Below are 20,851 nucleotides of genomic sequence, written 5' to 3'. Positions count from 1 at the left end.
AGACCAGGGGGGTTATTCAATTTGTCCTGAAGGTGCTGGGTGATAAGTATCGCCGCCGGGGGGCTATTTAATTGGCCCCAATAAGCCGGCGCATGCCGCGGCTTTTCGAGGGTTTTGCTTCGCCTGCCGCAAAATGCCCGATAACAGCCCCATTTTCATCCGAAAACGGGGCTATTTCACCCGAAAACACACAGGTTTCACGGAATCTGTGTTTACGGATGAAAAAGCAGGTTTTACCAGCCGAGCTAATTAAATAGCCCGACCGCAGCACCCGAAGAAACATCAGGTTTTTTTTTACTCCCGATGTCTCTTTGGGCCAAATTGAATATCCCCACAGGACTGTTTATCAGTTGCTGAACAGCTGGGTCATCGCACTTTAAACTAATCGCTCATTTATGATGCCTTATCTATACATTGTGCCCAATCCAAGTGCATTGTGTCAGAAGAAAAAAAAAAACAATTCACACATCTTTATACAGCATCAATGTTTATTATAGTTAACAATTAAAAAATGCTTTGAAAAGCTACCTGTATGTTAAATTAATTGTTAGAACAGAGCTTGAGGTCATGTCATTATGATGTACTATTTTCAAACACACACACATCCATTCCATATTTTGGGGACAAGGGGTGGGAAGGAAACAGAAACCTTACAGCTGATATGCAAGTTTCAACAAAAATTGCAAACATTAAAAAACAACATTTGATAGAAATAAAGCAGGGGTGGGGAACCCGCTGCCCTCCAGCTGTCGTTGAACTACACATCCCAGCGTGCCCTGCAACAGTTTTAGCATGGCCAAATAGCAAAACTGTAGCAGAGCATGCTGGTATGTGTAATTCAACAACAGCTGGAGGGCCAAAGGTTCCCCACCCCTGAAATAAAGTGTGCAAATAAGCTCTCCAAGGATCTGACCTGAAGATTAGCGATCCCTGGCTCTCTAAAACTGGACACGTCATACAAGCTGTTGCAAAATGTCTTAAATGTGAGACTTGTATGTTAACGCTGGGTGGAATGAATACATGCTGAAAAAAGCAGGGTAAGGAATCTACACAGTATCCAGTGAACAAGGCACAGCCATGTCATCTGTGAAATAAGCCCTTATTTCCAGGAGAATAGGGATAGGCTCACAATACAAAGAGGGAGAAGTGGTGACTGGTTATCATTCAGAGTTTCAAACGCAAACCGGGAACTACATCAGTGGAGAAATGCGTGTGCTGTGATCATCCATGATATAAAATATGGGATAATTGTGCATTATTTTAACCTGTCAGATATGCCACACAACAACTGCATGAGCAGATCTGTCCCTAGTAATACCACAGACAACACTGTGAAGGACTAGTGCCCTTATGGCAACAGTCTACATTGTGTGAACAGACCATTATTCTCAGGGATATCCACTACAGCCACCCTTCATCAGGGTGTAATAACAGTGATCTAATAAATAAATGTAGAGGGACCATACGCATTCATAATTTAACTAGTTTCTAGTATGTGTATGGCCTCTTTGGTGCAAATGTCATATTCTGGCTTTGATCTATGAAGCTTTACAAATCTAAAACGGCAATGTCTTAATGAGTGTTACATTGGCGACTAGCTTAGTACATGCAGATATTATCATTCTTTGGCAGAGTGGGCAGGATATTATATGAAATATCAGACTTGCATTCTCTCCTGCGTTAACATGTATTCTGGGCATTGCTAGTGAGTGTGACACGCTGATTACATGAGCTCACAGTTATAACTAGCACAGTTGCCAAAAATGTGGTCACAAAACCTTCAGAAGATGACAAATACAGTACATTTTCTATGTAACAGGCAGGTTCTTTTTGAGCAATGCAGAATAGTGCATTGGAGTTAAAAAAAAAAAAAAAAAAAAGTTTAAGACTAGGAATACTCAAGTAGGAACATAATTATATAGGATAAACCTTTTAAAAACACAGATCAATATATTCTGGCACTTTCAAAAACAATTAGTCTCAGACTGGTCTAGGGAAACAGGAAAACCTACTTTGATGCACTATCTTGAGGAAGTGAAATGGTTAAGATTTGTGGAGCACAAAATTGTTACTTTAACGTTCAATATATCCCACCAGGAGATAAACAGTCATCACTGAAAGAAAAAAACGTCTAGGAAACTAAAGCCATTGGCCCAGCACATTTGTTGGCATATCACCAAAATTGTCCAACTAGGGGCAATTCCCAGCTCGACCATGGTCAGCTACTGTAAACCAACTCTTACAATGACTAGATGGTGAAAAAAGCCAGTCATTTTGGAGGAACACAATGCAGGGAGATAAAGTCTCCTTAATTAGAATTTCCTTTACAAGAATCATATTCTTTGATCCAGATGTTCCATCAGTGGACTAGCTGGCTTACATTTCCTAGACCACAGAAGAGAATAACCATTACACTCAACAACCCTTGAAGTTAAGTCAGGCAAAGTCTAAAGAAATGATCCACTACTACATGCAAAATGTTTCTACAAATATGTTCTATCCACCCTATATCACCAACCAGTAATAGAATATACAAATTCTGCATTCATTTACAAAGGGTTGTCGCTTTCTTTGAATGGTATTTCCTCAGGAATGTTCATTTTCTCTGCCCAACTAAAGATCTTGGTGAAGGAAACTTATCAACACACTGTGCTGATAGCCAATCCCAACAACTGTGACAGTGGTAGTATATGGCTGGGAGAAACCATATGGCTAACAATGGTAGAATGAAGTGCTGTTCAACAACCGCCCCTATCTCACCACAGCATATGGCATACGTCAAGTACTCATTAACATCTAAGAAAAGGAACGGTTTCAGTAGGAGTCAGAATGGACGAGATTGCAGGATTGTGTAATGTTGCCCAACCTCTCCAGCAGGTGGTTAGAAGATGCTGTGTTGCTATTGCGTAAGAATATCACAGCTCTTACATTAAGTATTGAAGGATATGATGAAGATGTTACGTGAGCAATGTATGCCAACTCCTCCACATGAGTGCAATGGAAAAGGTTTCCAACAACAACCATTTTCATTTTGCATTATTTGATCAGGTAGGGAGCTGTAAGCTAGAACGTCAACTTTTTTTGTAAACCAATCTGACACCCTAAACCTTCCGCATGGCCTCAGGAAGAGTCGGAGCCCTCTGTCTCGATGGCAGTAGTTCCCACAGCCTCCCGGATGAATGGGAGGCGCCAGGAGGGGGGCCAACGCAGGAAGACGGGGGGTCTGAGGGTGTAGAGAGTGGAAAAGTGCTGGCCCCAGAAGGAAGGGGAGAGGCGCAGGAGCCCATCCGGACAGGACTTCAGGTCTTGGGGGTGAGTGAGAGAAGGGAGCATGGACTCAGACAGAGGGAGGGGCTCTCTGTAACCAAAATGCAAGGAAAGAGGGGAAAAAAAAAAAAAAGTAAGGGGAGGGGGGGGAACAAAAAAAACATGAAAAAGTTATATAGGTTCTTAATATTAGGGGATAAAATGGAGATGCAAAATTAACGTTTAAAAATGGAAATGCAGGAACCCAAATGACCATGGATGGGGACACAGGATGGGCTGTGAAGAGGTGAAAATGGAAACCACAAGTAATGTATGGAGAAAGAACATAAAGAAAGATTATTAGCCCCATCTTACCAAACACATTTAAAAGAAGTTACAACAGTAATTATCTATCTTGCAGCAGCAGAACCGGTCTCTAATGGCCAAGGTGTTAAAATAAGATTTTAAACCTACCGGTAAATCTATTTCTCCTAGTCCGTAGAGGATGCTGGGGACTCCGTAAGGACCATGGGGTATAGACGGGCTACGCAGGAGATAGGGCACCTAAAAAGAACTTTGACTATGGGTGTGCACTGGCTCCTCCCTCTATGCCCCTCCTCCAGACCTCAGTTAGAGAACTGTGCCCAGAGGAGATGGACAATACAAGGCAGGATTTAGCAATCCAAGTGCAAGATTCATACCAGCCCACACCAATCATACCATGTAACCTGGAACATACATAACCAGTTAATAGTATGAACAAACGACAGTAACGGTCCAAGACCGATGTCGACTGTAACATAACCCCTTATGTAAGCAACAACTATATACAAGTCTTGCAGAGTTTCCACACTGGGACGGGCGCCCAGCATCCTCTACGGACTAGGAGAAATAGATTTACCGGTAGGTTTAAAATCTTATTTTCTCTTACGTCCTAGAGGATGCTGGGGACTCCGTAAGGACCATGGGGTTTATACCAAAGCATCCAATTGGGCGGGAGAGTGCGTATGACTCTGCAGCACCGACTGAGCAAACGCTAGGTCCTTATCAGCCAGGGTATCAAACTTGTAGAATTTAGCAAAAGTGTTTGACCCCGACCAAGTCGCCGCTCGGCAAAGTTGTAATGCCGAGACGCCTCGGGCAGCCGCCCAAGAAGAGCCCACCTTCCTAGTGGAATGGGCCTTAACCGAATAAGGTACCGGCAATCCAGCCGTAGAGTGAGCCTGCTGAATCGTATTACAGATCCAGCGAGCAATAGTCTGCTTCGAAGCAGGAGCGCCAATCTTATTGGCCGCATACAGGACAAACAGAGCCTCTGTTTTACTAATTTTAGCCGTCCTGGCTACATACATTTTTAAGGCCCTGACTACGTCCAGGGATCTGGAATCCTCCAGGTCACCTGTAGCCACAGGCACCACAAAAGGTTGATTCATATGGAACGAAGAAACCACTTTAGGCAAAAATTGCGGACGTGTCCTCAATTCAGCTCGATTCACATGAAAAATCAAGTAGGGGCTCTTGTGTGACAAAGCCGCCAATTCTGACACTCGCCTTGCTGATGCTAAGGCCAACAACATGACCACCTTCCAGGTAAGAAATTTCAACTCAACCTTGTTAAGCGGTTCAAACCAGTGTGATTTTAGGAACTGCAACACCACGTTAAGGTCCCATGGTGCCACTGGAGGCACAAAAGGGGGCTGGATGTGCAGCACTCCCTTTACAAACATCTGGACTTCTGGAAGAGAAGCCAATTCCTTCTGAAAAAAAAATCGAGAGGGCCGAAATCTGTACCTTAACCGAGCCTAATTTCAGGCCCATATCCACTCCTGTCTGTAGGAAGTGGAGAAGACGACCCAGATGAAAATCTTCCGTAGGTGCATTCTTGGTCTCACACCAAGACACATACTTTCGCCAGATACGGTGATAATGTTTTACCGTCACCTCCTTCCTAGCCTTTTTCAAAGTAGGGATGACCTCTTCCGGAATCCCCTTTTTCGCTAGGATTCGGCGTTCAACTGCCATGCTGTCAAACGTAACCGCGGTAAGTCTTGAAATACACAGGGCCCCTGCTGCAACAGGTCTTCCCTCAGAGGAAGAGGCCAGGGATCTCCTGTGAGCATCTTTTGTAGATCCGAGTACCAGGCCCTTCGAGGCCAGTCTGGGACAACGAGTATCGTCTGTACTCCTCTTCGTCTTATGATCCTCAACACTTTCGTGATGAGAGGAAGAGGAGGAAACACGTAGACCGATTCGAACACCCACGGTGTTACCAGTGCGTCTACTGCTACTGCCTGAGGGTCCCGAGACCTGGCGCAATACCTCCGAAGTTTTTTGTTGAGGCGTGACGCCGTCATGTCTATTTGAGGAGTACCCCAAAGACGTGTTACGTCTGCAAAGACTTCTTGATGAAGTCCCCACTCTCCTGGATGGAGATCGCGTCTGCTGAGGAAGTCTGCTTCCCAGTTGTCCACTCCCGGAATGAAGACAGCCGACAGAGCGCTTACATGATTTTACGCCCAGCGAAGGATATTTTTGGCTTCCGCCATCGCGACTCTGCTTCTGGTCCCGCCTTGGCGGTTCACATGAGCCACTGCTGTGACATTGTCTGATTGAATCAGAACCGGTAGGTTTCGAAGAAGACTCTCCGCTTGTCGAAGGCCGTTGTAAATGGCCCTGAGTTCCAACACATTGATGTGTAGACAGGACTCCTGGTCTGACCAAAGCCCCTGAAAAGTCTTTGCCTGGGTGACCGCTCCCCATCCTCGGAGGCTCGCGTCCGTGGTAACCAGGATCCAATCCTGAATTCCGAACCTGCGACCCTCCAGGAGGTGAGCACTTTGCAACCACCACAGGAGGGACACTCTGGTCCCCGGGGACAGAGTTATTTTCCGATGTAAGTGCAGATGGGACCCGGACCACTTGTCCAGAAGGTCCCATTGAAAAGTCCTTGCATGGAACCTTCCGAAGGGAATGGCGTCGTAGGCCGCCACCATTTTCCCCAGAACTCGAGTGCATTGGTGAACGGACACCCTTTTCGGGTTTAGCAGGTCTCTGACCATGTTCTGGATTTCTTGGGCTCTCTCTATTGGGAGGAAGACCTTCATTTGTTCCGTATCCAGTATCATACCTAGGAACGGTAGTCGAGTTGTCGGAATCAACTGTGACTTCGGTAGATTTAGAATCCAACCGTGTTGCTGGAGCACTCTCAGAGAGAGCGCCACACTGCTCAGCAATTTCTCCCTTGATCTCGCTTTTATCAGGAGATCGTCCAAGTATGGGATAATTGTGACTCCATGCTTGCGCAGGACCACCATCATTTCCGCCATTATCTTGGTGAAAATCCTCGGGGCCGTGGAAAGTCCAAACGGCAACGTCTGAAATTGGTAATGACAATCCTGTACAGCGAATCTCAAGTATTCCTGATGGGGGGCATATATGGGGACATGAAGGTACGCATACTTTATGTCCAGAGACACCATAAACTCCCCCTCCTCCATGTTGGCTATTATCGCTCTGAGAGATTCTATTTTGAATTTGAATCTATGTACAGGTTTAGGGATTTCAGATTCAAAATAGGTCTGACCGAACAGTCCGGTTTAGGGACCACAAATAGGGTTGAATAGTAAACTCTTCCCTGCTGGTGCAGGGTAACCTTGATTATCACTTGCTGTATACACAGCGTTTGAATTGCAGCTAACACTACATCCCTTTCCGATGTGGAAGCTGGTAGGGCCGATTTGAAAAATCGGCTCGGGGGCACCTCCTCGAATTCCAATTTGTAACCCTGGGAAACTATTTCCAACACCCAGGGATTCAGGTCCGAACTGACCTAGGCCTGACTGAAAAGTCGAAGACGTGCCCCCACCGGTGCGGACTCCCTCAGGGGAGCCCCAGCGTCATGCTGTGGGTTTTGGAGCAGCCGGGGAGGACTTTTGTTCCTGGGCACCTGCCGAAGCAGGTGCTCTCTTGCCTCTGCCCTTACCTCTGGCGAGGAAAGAGGCTCCCCGACCTCTTTTGGACTTGTGCGACCGAAAGGACTGCATCTGATAGGGTGTTACTTTCTTTTGCTGTTGGGGAATATATGGTAAAAAAAATTATTTACCTGCTGTAGCTGTGGAAACCAGGTCCGTCAGCCCATCCCCAAACAATACATCCCCCTTATAGGGTAGTACTTCCATATGTTTCTTGGAATCCGCATCACCCGTCCATTGGCGAGTTCATAAGGATCTTCTCGCTGAGATAGACATGGCATTGGCCCTAGAAGCTAGCAATCCAATGTCCCTTTGAGCACCCCTCATAAATAAGACTGCGTCTTTAATATGGGCTAGAGTTAGGAATATAGTATCCTTATCCATATTATCAAATTGATCTGTCAGCTCATCTGTCCAAGCTGCAATTGCGCTACACACCCATGCCGACGCAATTGTCGGTCTTAACACAGCACCCGTATGAGAATAAATACACTTTAAGGTAGTTTCTTGCCTGCGATCTGCAGGGTCCTTAAGGGCCGCTGTGTCAGGAGACGGTAGTGCCACTTTCTTGGACAAGCGTGTCAGGGCCTTGTCCACAGTGGGGGGTGATTCCCAAATCTCCCTGTCCTGCTTAGGGAAAGGGTATGCCATATAAATTCTTTTGGGGGATCTGCGGTCTCTTATCCGGAGTCTCCCAAGCTTTTCCAAAGAATTCATTTAATTCATGAGATGTGGGAAAACTAATAATCTGTTTCTTTTCCTTAAACATGTGTACCCTTGTGTCGGGGACCGAGGGTTCATCCACAATATGCAACACATCCCTTATTGCCACAATCATACACTGAATGGTTTTAGTCACCCTAGGGTGCAATTTTACTTCGTCATAGTCGACACTGGAATCAGAATCCGTGTCGGTAGTAGTGTCTTGTGTTAAGGGACGCTTTTGAGACCCCGACGGGCCATGTGAGTCGGTCCAATCTGAGGATTGACCCCCTGATGTCCCCCCTAAACCAGCCTTATCAAGCCTTTTATGTAAAGATGCCACACTTGCATTCAACATATGCCACATGTCCATCCAATCTGGAGTCGGCACAACCGACGGGGACACACCACTCATTTGCTCCACCTCCTCCTTGGAGAAGCCTTCCGCCTCAGACATGTCGACACACCCGTACCGACACCCCACACACACAGGGATTAACCTATAAGGGGACAAAACCCCAACCAGGTCCTAAGGAAAGACAGAGAAAGAGTATGCCAGCACACACCAGCGCTTAAAACACTGGAAAAAAATATGTCCAGATAGCGCTTTTTTATATATATATATTATGCCAATTCCCACTCACTGCGTCGCTAATGTGCCCCCCTCCTCTTTTTTCCAGCCTGTGTTCAGCAGGGGAGAGACCAGGGAGCCAGCGTTTTCTCTCATGCAGCTTCTGTGGAGAAAATGGCGCTGGTTAGTGCTGAGGATCAAGCCCCACCCACCCGACGGCGGGCTCCGGTCCCAGTGATTTTTCAATAAAATGGCGGGGGATCATAGATTTACTGCCTCAGCAGTCTAATCCAACTGTATTTGTGCCAAAATGTGAGGTTTATTGCTGCCCAGGGCGCCCCCCCCCCTGCGCCCTGCACCCTTCAGTGCTGCTCTGTGTGTGTGTGACTGGGAGCAATGGCGCGCAGCTTACCGCTGCGCGCCTTATCTCATGAAGATCTGATGTCTTCTGCCGCCTCAGATGTCTTCTGCCTTCTCTATCCGGCTTCTATCTTCGGCATCTGTGAGAAGGAAGGCGGCGCGGCTCCGGGACGAACCCCAGGTGAGACCTGTGTTCCGACTCCCTCTGGAGCTAATGGTGTCCAGTAGCCTTAGAAGCAGTGCCCAACTTGACAAGCCAGCTCTGCTTCTCTCTCCTCGGTCCCACGATGCAGGGAGCCTGTTGCCAACAGGACTCCCTGAAAATAAAAAACCTAACAAAATTCTTTTTCCACAGAAAACTCTGGAGAGCTCTCTGTAGTGCACCCATTCTCCTCTGGGCACAAGATCTAACTGCGGTCTGGAGGAGGGGCATAGAGGGAGGAGCCAGTGCACACCCATAGTCAAAGTTCTTTTTAGGTGCCCTATCTCCTGCAGAGCCCGTCTATACCCCATGGTCCTTACGGAGTCCCCAGCATCCTCTGGGACGTAAGAGAAACTGGCTTTAAAGTCAAAATCCACTGACTTAGATTTTAGGGAATTACATGTGAAAAGTGGGCATAACATGACACTAAAAGTAGATTTAATAGTTATATGGAAAGCCACTGCTGCACATTACATATGATATATACTGCTTTTAAAAAAAATAAAAATAAACACATGTACAACTGTGCACAGAATGAGACAGGTTGGAAAATAATTTTTTTTTTATCAGAATGTAGTTCATATATTTTTATAAGTGCTATCCCAACAGATAGAAAAGGCCCTAAGGGCTAAAGATACTGTGCAAATCCCTAAAGCCTATCAGTGAATAGGAGGAATAATGACACTTAAAAATGTTATGTATTGGGAAAGGGAGGGTAGGGTAGTCAGTCAGTCATTGGAGGCAAGGTGGTGGATCAGCTTTATCAGGTCTACTGGTGCAGATAACAGCTACCTGGACACCATGGAACTTGAGTGAGACTGGCTAGAGGTGGTGGTGGCAGCACTGAGTTGCGAGAAACCACTGTGGCTTGATTCCAGGCTGGTCATGGAACCCCTAAAGGAAGATGGCAAACATTATGTATCATGCAGCAATAAAAAAAAGTTGCTCACTTTGTTACGGGTACCATGTGGTTATAAACATTGTTCAGTACCTGAAATCCTCGGATCCAATGATCTCTGTGTAGTACATGACTTTGCACTTGTGTGAGGAGACTTGTAAAGAGGCAAGAACATCATCCACACGTGGGAGGCTGCTGGTGGCACAGGCAGGCATGCTATGAAATTTCCACTGCAGGATATAGAACCCCGGCCAGCGAGTCACGTGAGAGCCCTGTGGATAAAAGCATTATAGTCTGTGCAACAACAAAGTTAGGAAAAGTACTGCAGTAATTTAGCAAGAATAAAGCTACCTGCACACTCTCTCCCTCCTTGCAGGTCAGCGGAGATTCCACCATGCTGTAATCTCGGCCCAGCTGCCAAGCCTTATCAATCAGCTGCACATTGTTACCCACAGGAGATGTGATGCCATGAGCTCCAAGGGTGTCCCGTTTGGGCACTTGTGGTGCCCTCTTGGAGTGGTAAATGTTAAAAACAATGTCTCCTTTGCACACATCAAAGTCCCAGGTGATCACAGAGGAGGCATCCACTATTTGAATAAAAATCTGGAAAGATACAAAAGCGAATGCAAACACTATTTAAAACTTAGATCATGTCAGCCATCAAAACACAACACAGAGAAAGAATAAACTGTAGTGCTCAGAAGTGTGCAGGCTACTCTAAGAAGTATAGCAGGAAAGAGTAGTATTATGGTACACCTATCAGTAAAGAGTAGGTAAATATATTAAAATATAAACGTATCACTGATTTTTTTAGAAAAAAAGAATAAACCTTAAGGTAGCAAAATAATAAAAAGCATTCGGTAGAAAAGGTAGAAGGTGAAAATGGTCAGGGATCTGGACGCTGACCAAGACAAATTATGTAAAAATACCATACTCCACAAATAACCTGTTGGTGTCACATATACCATATGACCGTATGAGAATTACGGGAATTAAGAAAATATATACTGCTATACAAACTTAAACAACATCCAAATAGATCGTAAGGATTAGAAAAAAAAAGCCACTATTAACCTAGACCTTAAGTCAACTAGGTGTATATTGCTATTCTAACAATTATTGTAATGATCATGTACTATAGAGCTCCAAAATAGTGAGAAGTCTCGAAAGTGTCACCATTTAATAAATAATATATTACTTCTAACCATTATTCTGTAACACTGGGATATTTGGCACTGAGTGGTTATTTACCTGACATAGCCAATGCTGTTGTAGCACTGTAGAGTAAGGTACAGTATTTGTTCATAGTTGGTCTTTACAAGCATGCACATCCCTGACAATTTTAATATATACCTTTTTCACACTAATGGTTTTTAATATTTTACTACTTTTGGGGTTATTAATTTTGATATCAATAATAAAAGTTAGATTTTATTATAGCATTCTTTACTGGTCAGTGCATCACAGTACTACTTTCCTTCTGTTTAATATACCTGTGTAGTTGCTAAGCACCCCTCCTTGTGAGTGGTCTTTAATATACACTGCCTTTGTCCACCTTCATACCATACTAGTCTCAGGAGAAAAAACACATCAGGACAGGTGCCACATCAAAGACAAAAATGACAAACCAAGTGTAAAATAAACAAAGAAATAATTTGGGGTGAGATCTGATCTCACAAACCTAACAAGTTAAACTCCAAATACAGAAGGGAAACTTTAGTAAATCAAATAAGGGAAATGAGTATTTGGTTTGTAAAGAAACATTTTGTCCTCAGGGAAATACAGCAGTTAGGAAACACATCATGGATGCGGTCCACATACTGGCCTTTCAGCCACCATACCTCATGCGGAGCGCCCTTAAACACGCTAGCTGACTGGTAGATTGTCTCTGTCCAGAGTCGGATATCCTCACTTTCCAGTTCCTCTGGAGTCCGGTAAAGTGCTTTGGGAACCAGCCCACCTTCTGGAACATCACACTGCAAAACCAGTGATTGACATGAATAAGGCATACTGCATGGTGTTCGAATGAGGCAGCATCAGGAAGCCATCAGATCTAATAATGCTTAGATTTGCACAAATACTTACAGCAGTTTGTATAAAAGAATTATTATTGTTTAAAAAGAATATTGTGAAATGTGCAACATAACAATATTGGAACTCTGGTACTCAAACCTGCATTCTCCAGTATGATATACAAATGCTTCATTAACAGCCTGTATGGTTGGCCACCAACACTTTCTGAAGGTGCTACGCAATAATCCCTATAATGCTCACCATGCACTCCCCACCAAGAAAGTCTGGGATCACTTCTTTGTCAATGTAATCTATTAATCCGCCTGGGCCTTGATAGTCATTGCCAGCGTAAACAAGGAACTTCTTCCTGGTATTCTCATCTATGAAGGGACTAACCTGAAATATCACAAACAAATGACAGATTAATATAACGTGGCTTTTCGTTTTCCAGGACACTCTCAGATGATAGACGCTGAACTGAAAAACATGTCCACATGTAATTTTCACAATGGGAAAATTTTGTATTTTCCCAACAGTAATAATAAAAATAAAACTCTTCCTTTACAGATTTGGTGTAAATTAGCAGCAGTATAAAAGACAAAATAGGTTGTATTTAGCAAACATGCTTCTATGATGACATTTCGCTTGCTGCCTCAAATTCCATTAACCATTGTACTTGATCCTTGTGCTGTAATTCCACCAAAGCTCTTTAAATTGGGGCACCACATGAAGCTTGTGAGGGCAGGATAAAGCAGCATTATTTGCACAGGAACGTTGTGTCTTGTGTTGGAAGAACAGAGTAACTAGTGCCAGCAAAGGTTTGTGATTGCTTCAGGAGAAATTGTGGAAATTTTAGTTTTACAAGAAGAGGCGCCATATAAATAAAGGATAATAATAATAAGGTCAAGATTAATCCCAATAAGGAGCTAAATGGGCAAGTACATTTGTTTTACTTTGTAGAGCAACTTATTTATAATGACCTTTAGGTAACTGTTTATTTAAATTTGCAGTTATTCAACTGTAAAGCCCCCAACTCAAGTTTTAAATTCCATAAGAGATGTATGTATACACTGGGAACAGAAAAAGATTTGTTTTTGGGGGGTTTTAAATTTTTTTTTAGAAACTTACTAATGTCCACAACACTGGAAACACTCTTGGGGCCCGTAAGATCAACAGCCGTCCCAAAGTCTCTGGGTAATTGGTTTCCACCACTTCAATGATGCGCAGCAATGCTTTGACGCCAGGTCTCCATAAATGCCTCATATTTAGCCCCTCCAAATCTACTAAGCAGGTCCAAGAGCTGAAAAGTAACAGCAAATCACATTAAAATGACATCAACTTATCACTAAATTCATGAAGTAATGATATTGTGATAGCAATGTAATAACAGCAAGTACTAAAATAGTAAAAATAATATATATTTATTAAGGAATAAAAACCAAATAAAAGAAAGCATTAATAACAAAAATAAATTTTAAGGTATATAAAGAAATAATCTTCCACAATAACAAAAGTTTACAAAACCAGACAAAGAATAAACCAATCACTTCATAAACCCCATAAGTATTCAAAGCATGCTACTTTGCTTTAGGAGAAACTTGTTGTTCTTATGGGGCCAGCCAGTCAGCAAGTTCTGCTTACCTGGAGTCAATACAATAGATGCACATCAGAGCCACCTTGTGGTATCAGCTGTCTACTGCAATAGATGTGTGGTGCATTATCTTCTCTCATAGCTAAGCATGTTTCACAGAATTTTGTGCCATGTCTATCATTTATATTAAGTAATTTTACAGGTCTTGCTTTGCTGACTAGATTGCACCTATGTGTCAAATTATTTCAGATATGTGCAGTAAGGACTCTTCTTTATATTATTATTTTGCTAATCAAACCAAAGACAGGTGGATGTGGTAGAGAATAATGTAAATATAAAAACTTAAACTACACAATATTTTTTTTACACTTAGAAATAGAAAAACTAAAACCTCACCTGATGGGTCGCCCAAATATTTTTGTATTTTCCTCACAGCGCCGGAGCCCTTCTTCATTAATGGACAGCACCTAAGACCAAAAAAGGATTCTAAGTTATTATGCTAGAGTAGATTTTCGAATACCCTTTTAATGAACCTTCTCTTCTCCTCAGGAAAAGGAGGATTTTTCTGTACTCATCATAAAATCAAATCAATAGAGCCCATCTGGGGGACACTGCAGACTACGGGTTTAGAGGGGAGGCTGAGTAGGCACTAAATAGATAAAACTATTGGGGCTGAAACTTCCCCACTCTACGCCCTCCCTTCTCTTCCATCTAATCTTTTTTTAAATTTTTTTAACAAAGCCAAAGCCAAAAGGAGGACTCCACGTGCAACACTGCACAAAAGAGACACCTAAAACTGTCAGTTGTGGCCACAAATTCAAAGTACTGTATGTGAAATGTACACTAAAGACCAAGAATCCACTGTGCACAACCGAGGCACCCTACAGTGTTACCCAAAAAGCACTCTCAGCCTAGATTGGAGTCACTGGCTAACCCAGAAGACATATGCCTACATAAGAGCATAAGTGATCCAGCGAACCACAGCCTATGTGGAAGCAGGCCCTTCCCACTAGAGTGTGTCATAACAAAAAACACGAGACTGTCCCAAATCTGAACCAACTTGGCCCGATCCACATAATCCCGCAACCACCTGGACATGAGCCAAGATGCAGAGAAATCAGAAGAATGAAAAAGTGGTAATGCAACGTCTTGGTTCAGGAGAAGCTAGGAACCACATTGCACTGGAAGGCTAGCTTACTGTGGAGCATCGCCCAGAAAAAATGGAAAATTAGGAGAGGAGAACAAAGCAAGTGTAGGCATCACATCAGAGACCCTTCTAGTGGAAGCAGTGACCTACAAAATGCCACCGTTCAAGAAAACCCAGCCTGCATCAATATAGTAGATACCCGGGGTCAAGCGCTGCACTAGAGAAAATAGAAGTGTAGTTGAGCTGCCCACATAAAACTAGATGCTGAAACTGATAAGCGACATTGGACAAACCATGCAAACCTGAAGCAAACTACCAGAGCTCCAGAATGGATGACACCAAAAGGGCCCATCGAAGGATGTCCAGACTCAAACTGACCCTGACGTCCTGGACACCATGTGGCCAATCAATAATCTGGAGTCCCACATTTGAAGAGAAACCACAGAAAGGAAAACGTACACAGCTCATGCATAAAATTGTGAGTGCTTCAGGTAAAAAAAAAAAAACCTTAAGAAAAGTAAACAGTCATCCTTAAAAAAGTACAATGTCCCCAACCACAGGACATGGAACCTGCACCCATGAGCACAATCACAGTGGCAGAGTGAAACACCTAATAAATGGATGTGCAGGAAGGCAGCTCATCATGTTCAAAAAAAGCTGAGCCTTCACAGAACAGAACAGGAGTGATAGTCTTGCATTGGCAACTCTGGCTAATAATTTGGGTGTTTAGCGCAAACAGTTAGACAAAACACTCCAAATCACAACTGAGGGACCGAGACCTCCAGAAGAGGATTCAAAACCACTTGAGGGAGTATAAGACTGAAATTCCCTTTCCAGACTGACTACAGCTGTGTCTAGCCAAGAAGGACTGGCAACCAAGTGATTGAGTACTTGCGATCAGGTCATACATCTGGCAGCCTGGATTCATGTCAGTAGGATGATGGATAGATAAGTTAAACATGTATAAAAAAGAAGGAAGGAAGTCAAATAGAGATGGTCCTGAACATCGTAAGTTATAAACAAACAGTAAATGGAAAGAATCTAGAAGAATCTAGAAGAAAAAATAAGAATTTACTCACCGGTAATTCTATTTCTCGTAGTCCGTAGTGGATGCTGGGAACTCCGTAAGGACCATGGGGGAATAGCGGGCTCCGAAGGAGGCTGGGCACTCTAGAAAGATCTTAGACTACCTGGTGTGCACTGGCTCCTCCCACTATGACCCTCCTCCAAGCCTCAGTTAGGTACTGTGCCCGGACGAGCGTACACAATAAGGAAGGATTTTGAATCCCGGGTAAGACTCATACCAGCCACACCAATCACACCGTACAACTCGTGATATGAAACACAGTTAACAGTATGAAACAATAGAGCCTCTCAACAGATGGCTCAACAATAACCCGATTTAGTTAACCATAACTATGTACAAGTATTGCAGATAAACCGCACTTGGGATGGGCGCCCAGCATCCACTACGGACTACGAGAAATAGAATTACCGGTGAGTAAATTCTTATTTTCTCTAACGTCCTAGTGGATGCTGGGAACTCCGTAAGGACCATGGGGATTATACCAAAGCTCCCAAACGGGCGGGAGAGTGCGGATGACTCTGCAGCACTGAATGAGAGAACTCCAGGTCCTCCTCAGCCAGGGTATCAAATTTGTAGAATTTTGCAAACGTGTTTGCCCCTGACCAAGTAGCTGCTCGGCAAAGTTGTAAAGCCGAGACCTCTCGGGCAGCCGCCCAAGATGAGCCCACCTTCCTTGTGGAATGGGCATTGACAGATTTTGGCTGTGGCAGGCCTGCCACAGTATGTGCAAGCTGAATTGTACTACAAATCCAACGAGCAATAGTCTGCTTAGAAGCAGGAGCACCCAGCTTGTTAGGTGCATATAGGATAAACAGCGAGTCAGATTTTCTGACTCTAGCCGTTCTGGAAACATATTTTCAGTGCCCTGACAACGTCTAGCAACTTGGAGTCCTCCAAGTCCCTAGTAGCCTAGGCACCACAATAGGCTGGTTCAGGTGAAACGCTGACACCACCTTTGGGAGAAACTGGGGACGAGTCCTCAATTCTGCCCTATCCATATGGAAAATCAAATAAGGGCTTTTACAAGACAAAGCCGCCAACTTTGATACTCGCCTGGCAGAAGCCAAGGCCAATAACATAACCACCTTCCACGTGAGATATTTCAGATCCACGGTTTTTAGTGGTTCAAACCAATGTGATTTTAAGAAACTCAACACCACGTTGAGATCCCAAGGTGCCACAGGAGGCACAAACGGGGGCTGACTCTGCAGCACTCCTTTTATAAATGTCTGAACTTCAGGTACTGAAGCTAGTTCTTTTTGAAAGAAAATCGACAGAGCCGAGATCTGTACCTTAATGGAACCCAATTTAAGGCCCATAGTCACTCCTGCTTGCAGGAAATGCAGAAATCGACCTAGTTGAAATTCCTCTGTTGGGGCCCTTTCGGCCTCACACCATGCAACATATTTTCGCCATATGCGGTGATAATGAGTTGCTGTAACCTCTTTCCTGGCTTTAGTAAGCGTAGGAATGACTTCCTCCGGAATGCCCTTTTCCTTCAGGATCCGGCGTTCAACCGCCATGCCGACAAACGCAGCTGCGGTAAGTCTTGGAACAGACAGGGCCCCTGCTGCCGCAGGTCCTGTCTGAGTGGCAGAGGCCATGGGTCCTCTGATATAAATTCTTGAAGTTCTGGGTACCAAGCTCTTCTTGGCCATCCACGAGTATCGTTCTTACTCCTCGCCTTCTTATTATTCTCAGTACCTTTGGTATGAGAGGCAGAGGGGAGAACACATAAACCGACTGGTACACCCACGGTGTTACCAGAGCGTCCATAGCTATCGCCTGAGGGTCCCTTGACCTGGTGCAATATCTTTTATAGCTTTTTGTTGAGGCGGGACGCCATCATGTCCACCTGTGGCCTTTCCCAATGGTGTACAATCCTATTGGAAGACTTCTGGAGGAAGTCCCCATTCTCCCGGGTGGAGGTCGTGTCTGTTGAGAAGATCTGCTTCCCAGTTGTCCACTCCGGGAATGAACACTGCTGACAGTGCTAACACATGATTTTCCGCCTATCGGAGAATCCTTGTGGCTTCTGCCATCGCCATCCTGCTTCTTGTGCTGCCCTGTTGGTTTACATGGGCGACTGCCGTGATGTTGTCTGATTGGATCAGTACCGGCTGGTTTTGAAGCAGAGGCCTTGCCGGCCTCAGGGCATTGTAAATGGCCCTCAGGTCCAGAATATTTATGTGTAGGGAAATAACCTGACTTGACCAAAGTCCCTGGAAATTTCTTCCCTGTGTGACTGCCTCCCAGCCTCAAAGGCTGGAATCCATGGTCACTAGGACCTAGTCCTGTATGCCGAACCTGCGGCCCTCTTGAAGATGGGCACTCTGCAGCCACCACAGTAGAGATACCCTGGTCCTTGGAGACAGGGTTATCAGCCTATGCATCGGAAGATGCGATCCGGACCACTTGTCCAACAGGTCCCTCTGAAAAGTTCTTGTATGGAACCTGCCTAATGGGATTGCTTCGTAGGAAGCTACCATTTTTCCCAGGACTCGCGTGCAATGATGCACCGCTGCCTATTTTGGCTTCAGGAGGTCTCTGACTAGAGATGACAACTCCTTGGCTTTCTCCTCCGGGAGAAACACTATTTCTGGTTTATGTCCAGAACCATCCCCAGGAACAGTAGACGTGTCATAGGAACCAGCTGTGACTTTGGACTGTTTAGAATCCAACCATGCTGTTGTAGCACTTTCCAAAATAGTGCTACCCCGACTACCAACTGCTCCTTGGACTTCGCCCTTATAACGAGATTGTCCAAGTACGGGATAATTACAACTCCCTTTTTTTGAAGGAGTATCAACATTTCGGCCATTACCTTGATAAAACACCCTCGGTGCCATGTACAGTCCAAACGGCAGTGTCTGGACTTGGTAATGGTAATCCTGTACCACAAATCTGAGGTACTCCTGGCGAGGATGGTAAATGGGGACATGCAGGTAAGCATCCTTGATGTCCCAGGATACCATGTAATCCCCCTCGTCCAGGCTTGGAATAACCGCCCTGAGTGATTCCATCTTGAACTTGAATTTTTGTGTTCAAGGATTTTAAATCTAAAATGGGTCACACCGAACCATGCGGTTTCGGTACCCCAACCCGTGTGGAATAGTAACCCCGTCCTTGTTGAAGTAGGGGCACCTTGAGTATTACCTGCTGGGAATACCGCTTATTAATTGCCTCTAGCACAGCCTCCCTGCCTGAGGGAGTTGTCAGCAAGGCATATTTTAGGAAACGGCTGGGGGGAGACATCTCTAATTCCAGCTTGTACCCCTGAAATACTACTTGAAAGAAACAGGGATCCACCTGTGAGCGAGCCCACTAATTGCTGAAATTTTTTGAGACGGCCCCCCACCGTACCTGGCTACACCTGTGGAGCACCCGCGTCATGGTGTGGCCTCACAGGAGGCGGGGGAAGAATCTTGATTCTGGGAACAGGCTGACTGGTGCAGCTTTTTTCCCTCTACCCTTGTCTCTGTACAGAAAGGAAGCGCCATTTGACCCGCTTGCTTTTCTGAAGCCGAAAGGACTGTACCTTTGTCTGTGAGGAAACCTGAGGTAAAATTATTTCTTCCCAGCAGTTGCTGTGGATACGAGGTCCCAGAGACCATCCCCAAATAATTCCTCACCCTTATAAGGCTCTCTATGCGCTTTTTAAGTCAGCATCACCTGTCCAGTGACAGGTCTCTAATACCCTCCTGACAGAATGGACATTACATTTATTTTGGATGCCAGCCGGCAAAATATCCCTCTGTGCATCCCCCATATATAAGACGACGTCTTTAATATGTTTTTATGTTTGCCAACTAGTATCCCTGTTTTACAGGGTCACCGACCACGCTGCAGCAGCACTATCTGCAGGTCTCAGTCTAGTACCTGAGTGTGTAAATACAGACTTCAGGATAGCCTCCTGTTTTTTATCAACAGGTACCTATTAAAGTGGCCGTATCCTAAGACGGCAGTGCCACCTTTTTTGACAAACGTGTGAGCGCCTTATCCACCCTAGGGGATATCTCCCAGCGTAACTTATCCACCTGGCGGGAAAGGGTACGCCATCAGTAACTTTTTATAAATTACCAGTTTCTTAACGGGGGAACCCACGCTTTCACACACTTCATTTATTCATCTGATGGGGGAAACAAAACACTGCCTGTTTTTTCTCCCCAAACCTAAAACCCATTTTTAGAGGTGCTTGGGTTAAAGTCAGAAATGTATAACACATTTTTTATTGCCGGGATCACGTCACGGATGTTCCTAGTGGATTGTGTATATGTCTCCACCTTGTCGACACTGGAGTCAGACTCCGTGTCGCCATCTGTGTCTGCCATCTGAGAGAGCGGGCGTTTTTGAGCCCCTGATGGCCTTTGAGACGCCTGGGCAGGCGCGGGCTGCGAAGCCGGCTGTCCCACAGCTGTTACGTCATCCACCCTTTTATGCAAGGAGTTGACACTGTCGGTTAATACCTTTCACCTATCCATCCACTCTGGTGTCGGCCCCACAGGGGGCGACATCACATATATCGGCCTCTGTTCTGTCACCATATAAGCCTCCTCATTCAACATGTCGACACAGCCGTACCGACACACCGCAGACACACAGGGAATGCTCTAAACGAGGACAGGACCCACAAAAGCCCTTTGGGGGGACAGAGTAAGAGTATGCCAGCACACACCAGAGCGCTATATATATACAGGGACTAACTGAGTTATGTCCCTAATAGCTTTTATATAATATACTGTATACAGTGCCAAATTTAATGCCCCCCCCTCTCTTTTCCCTCTTACTGTGCAGGGAAGAGCCAGGGAGCTTCCCTCCAGCCGAGCTGTGAGAGAAAAATGGCGCCAGTGTGCTGAGGAGATAGGCTCCGCCCCTTTTTCGCGGCCTATTCTCCCGTTTTTTATGGAATTCTGGCAGGGGTATTTACCTCATATATAGCCCCTGGGGCCATATATTGAGGTATTTTAGCCAGCCAAGGTGTTTTTATTGCTGCCTCAGGGCGCCCCCCCCAGCGCCCTGCACCCTCAGTGACCGGAGTGTGAAGTGTGTGAGAGGAGCAATGG

The 20,851-nt window shown here is 45.0% G+C and overlaps 1 protein-coding gene across 3 annotated transcripts in view; it reads right to left on the bottom strand.

Moving 5' to 3' along the window:
- Positions 1–470: 470 nt before the first annotated feature.
- SEC14L1 (SEC14 like lipid binding 1) overlaps positions 471–20,851 on the bottom strand; it is a 202,778-nt gene continuing 182,397 nt past the window's right edge. For 2 of the 3 annotated variants that reach the window (XM_063960441.1, XM_063960442.1), the window contains 8 exons: positions 13,951–14,021; positions 13,092–13,263; positions 12,225–12,359; positions 11,792–11,926; positions 10,302–10,553; positions 10,044–10,222; positions 9,845–9,946; positions 471–3,358 (listed from right to left, as the gene is read on the bottom strand). In XM_063960441.1, the coding sequence (XP_063816511.1) occupies positions 3,121–3,358; positions 9,845–9,946; positions 10,044–10,222; positions 10,302–10,553; positions 11,792–11,926; positions 12,225–12,359; positions 13,092–13,263; positions 13,951–14,021 (1,284 nt within the window). In that variant the 3' untranslated portion in view covers positions 471–3,120. The other variant, XM_063960443.1, reaches the window with a different exon arrangement.

Source organism: Pseudophryne corroboree, chromosome 3, assembly GCF_028390025.1.
Source record: "Pseudophryne corroboree isolate aPseCor3 chromosome 3, aPseCor3.hap2, whole genome shotgun sequence".
NCBI classification, from domain to species: Eukaryota; Metazoa; Chordata; class Amphibia; order Anura; family Myobatrachidae; genus Pseudophryne; species Pseudophryne corroboree.
Note: the sequence above shows the minus strand (reverse complement) of the source record. Positions and strands in the feature narration are given on the sequence as shown.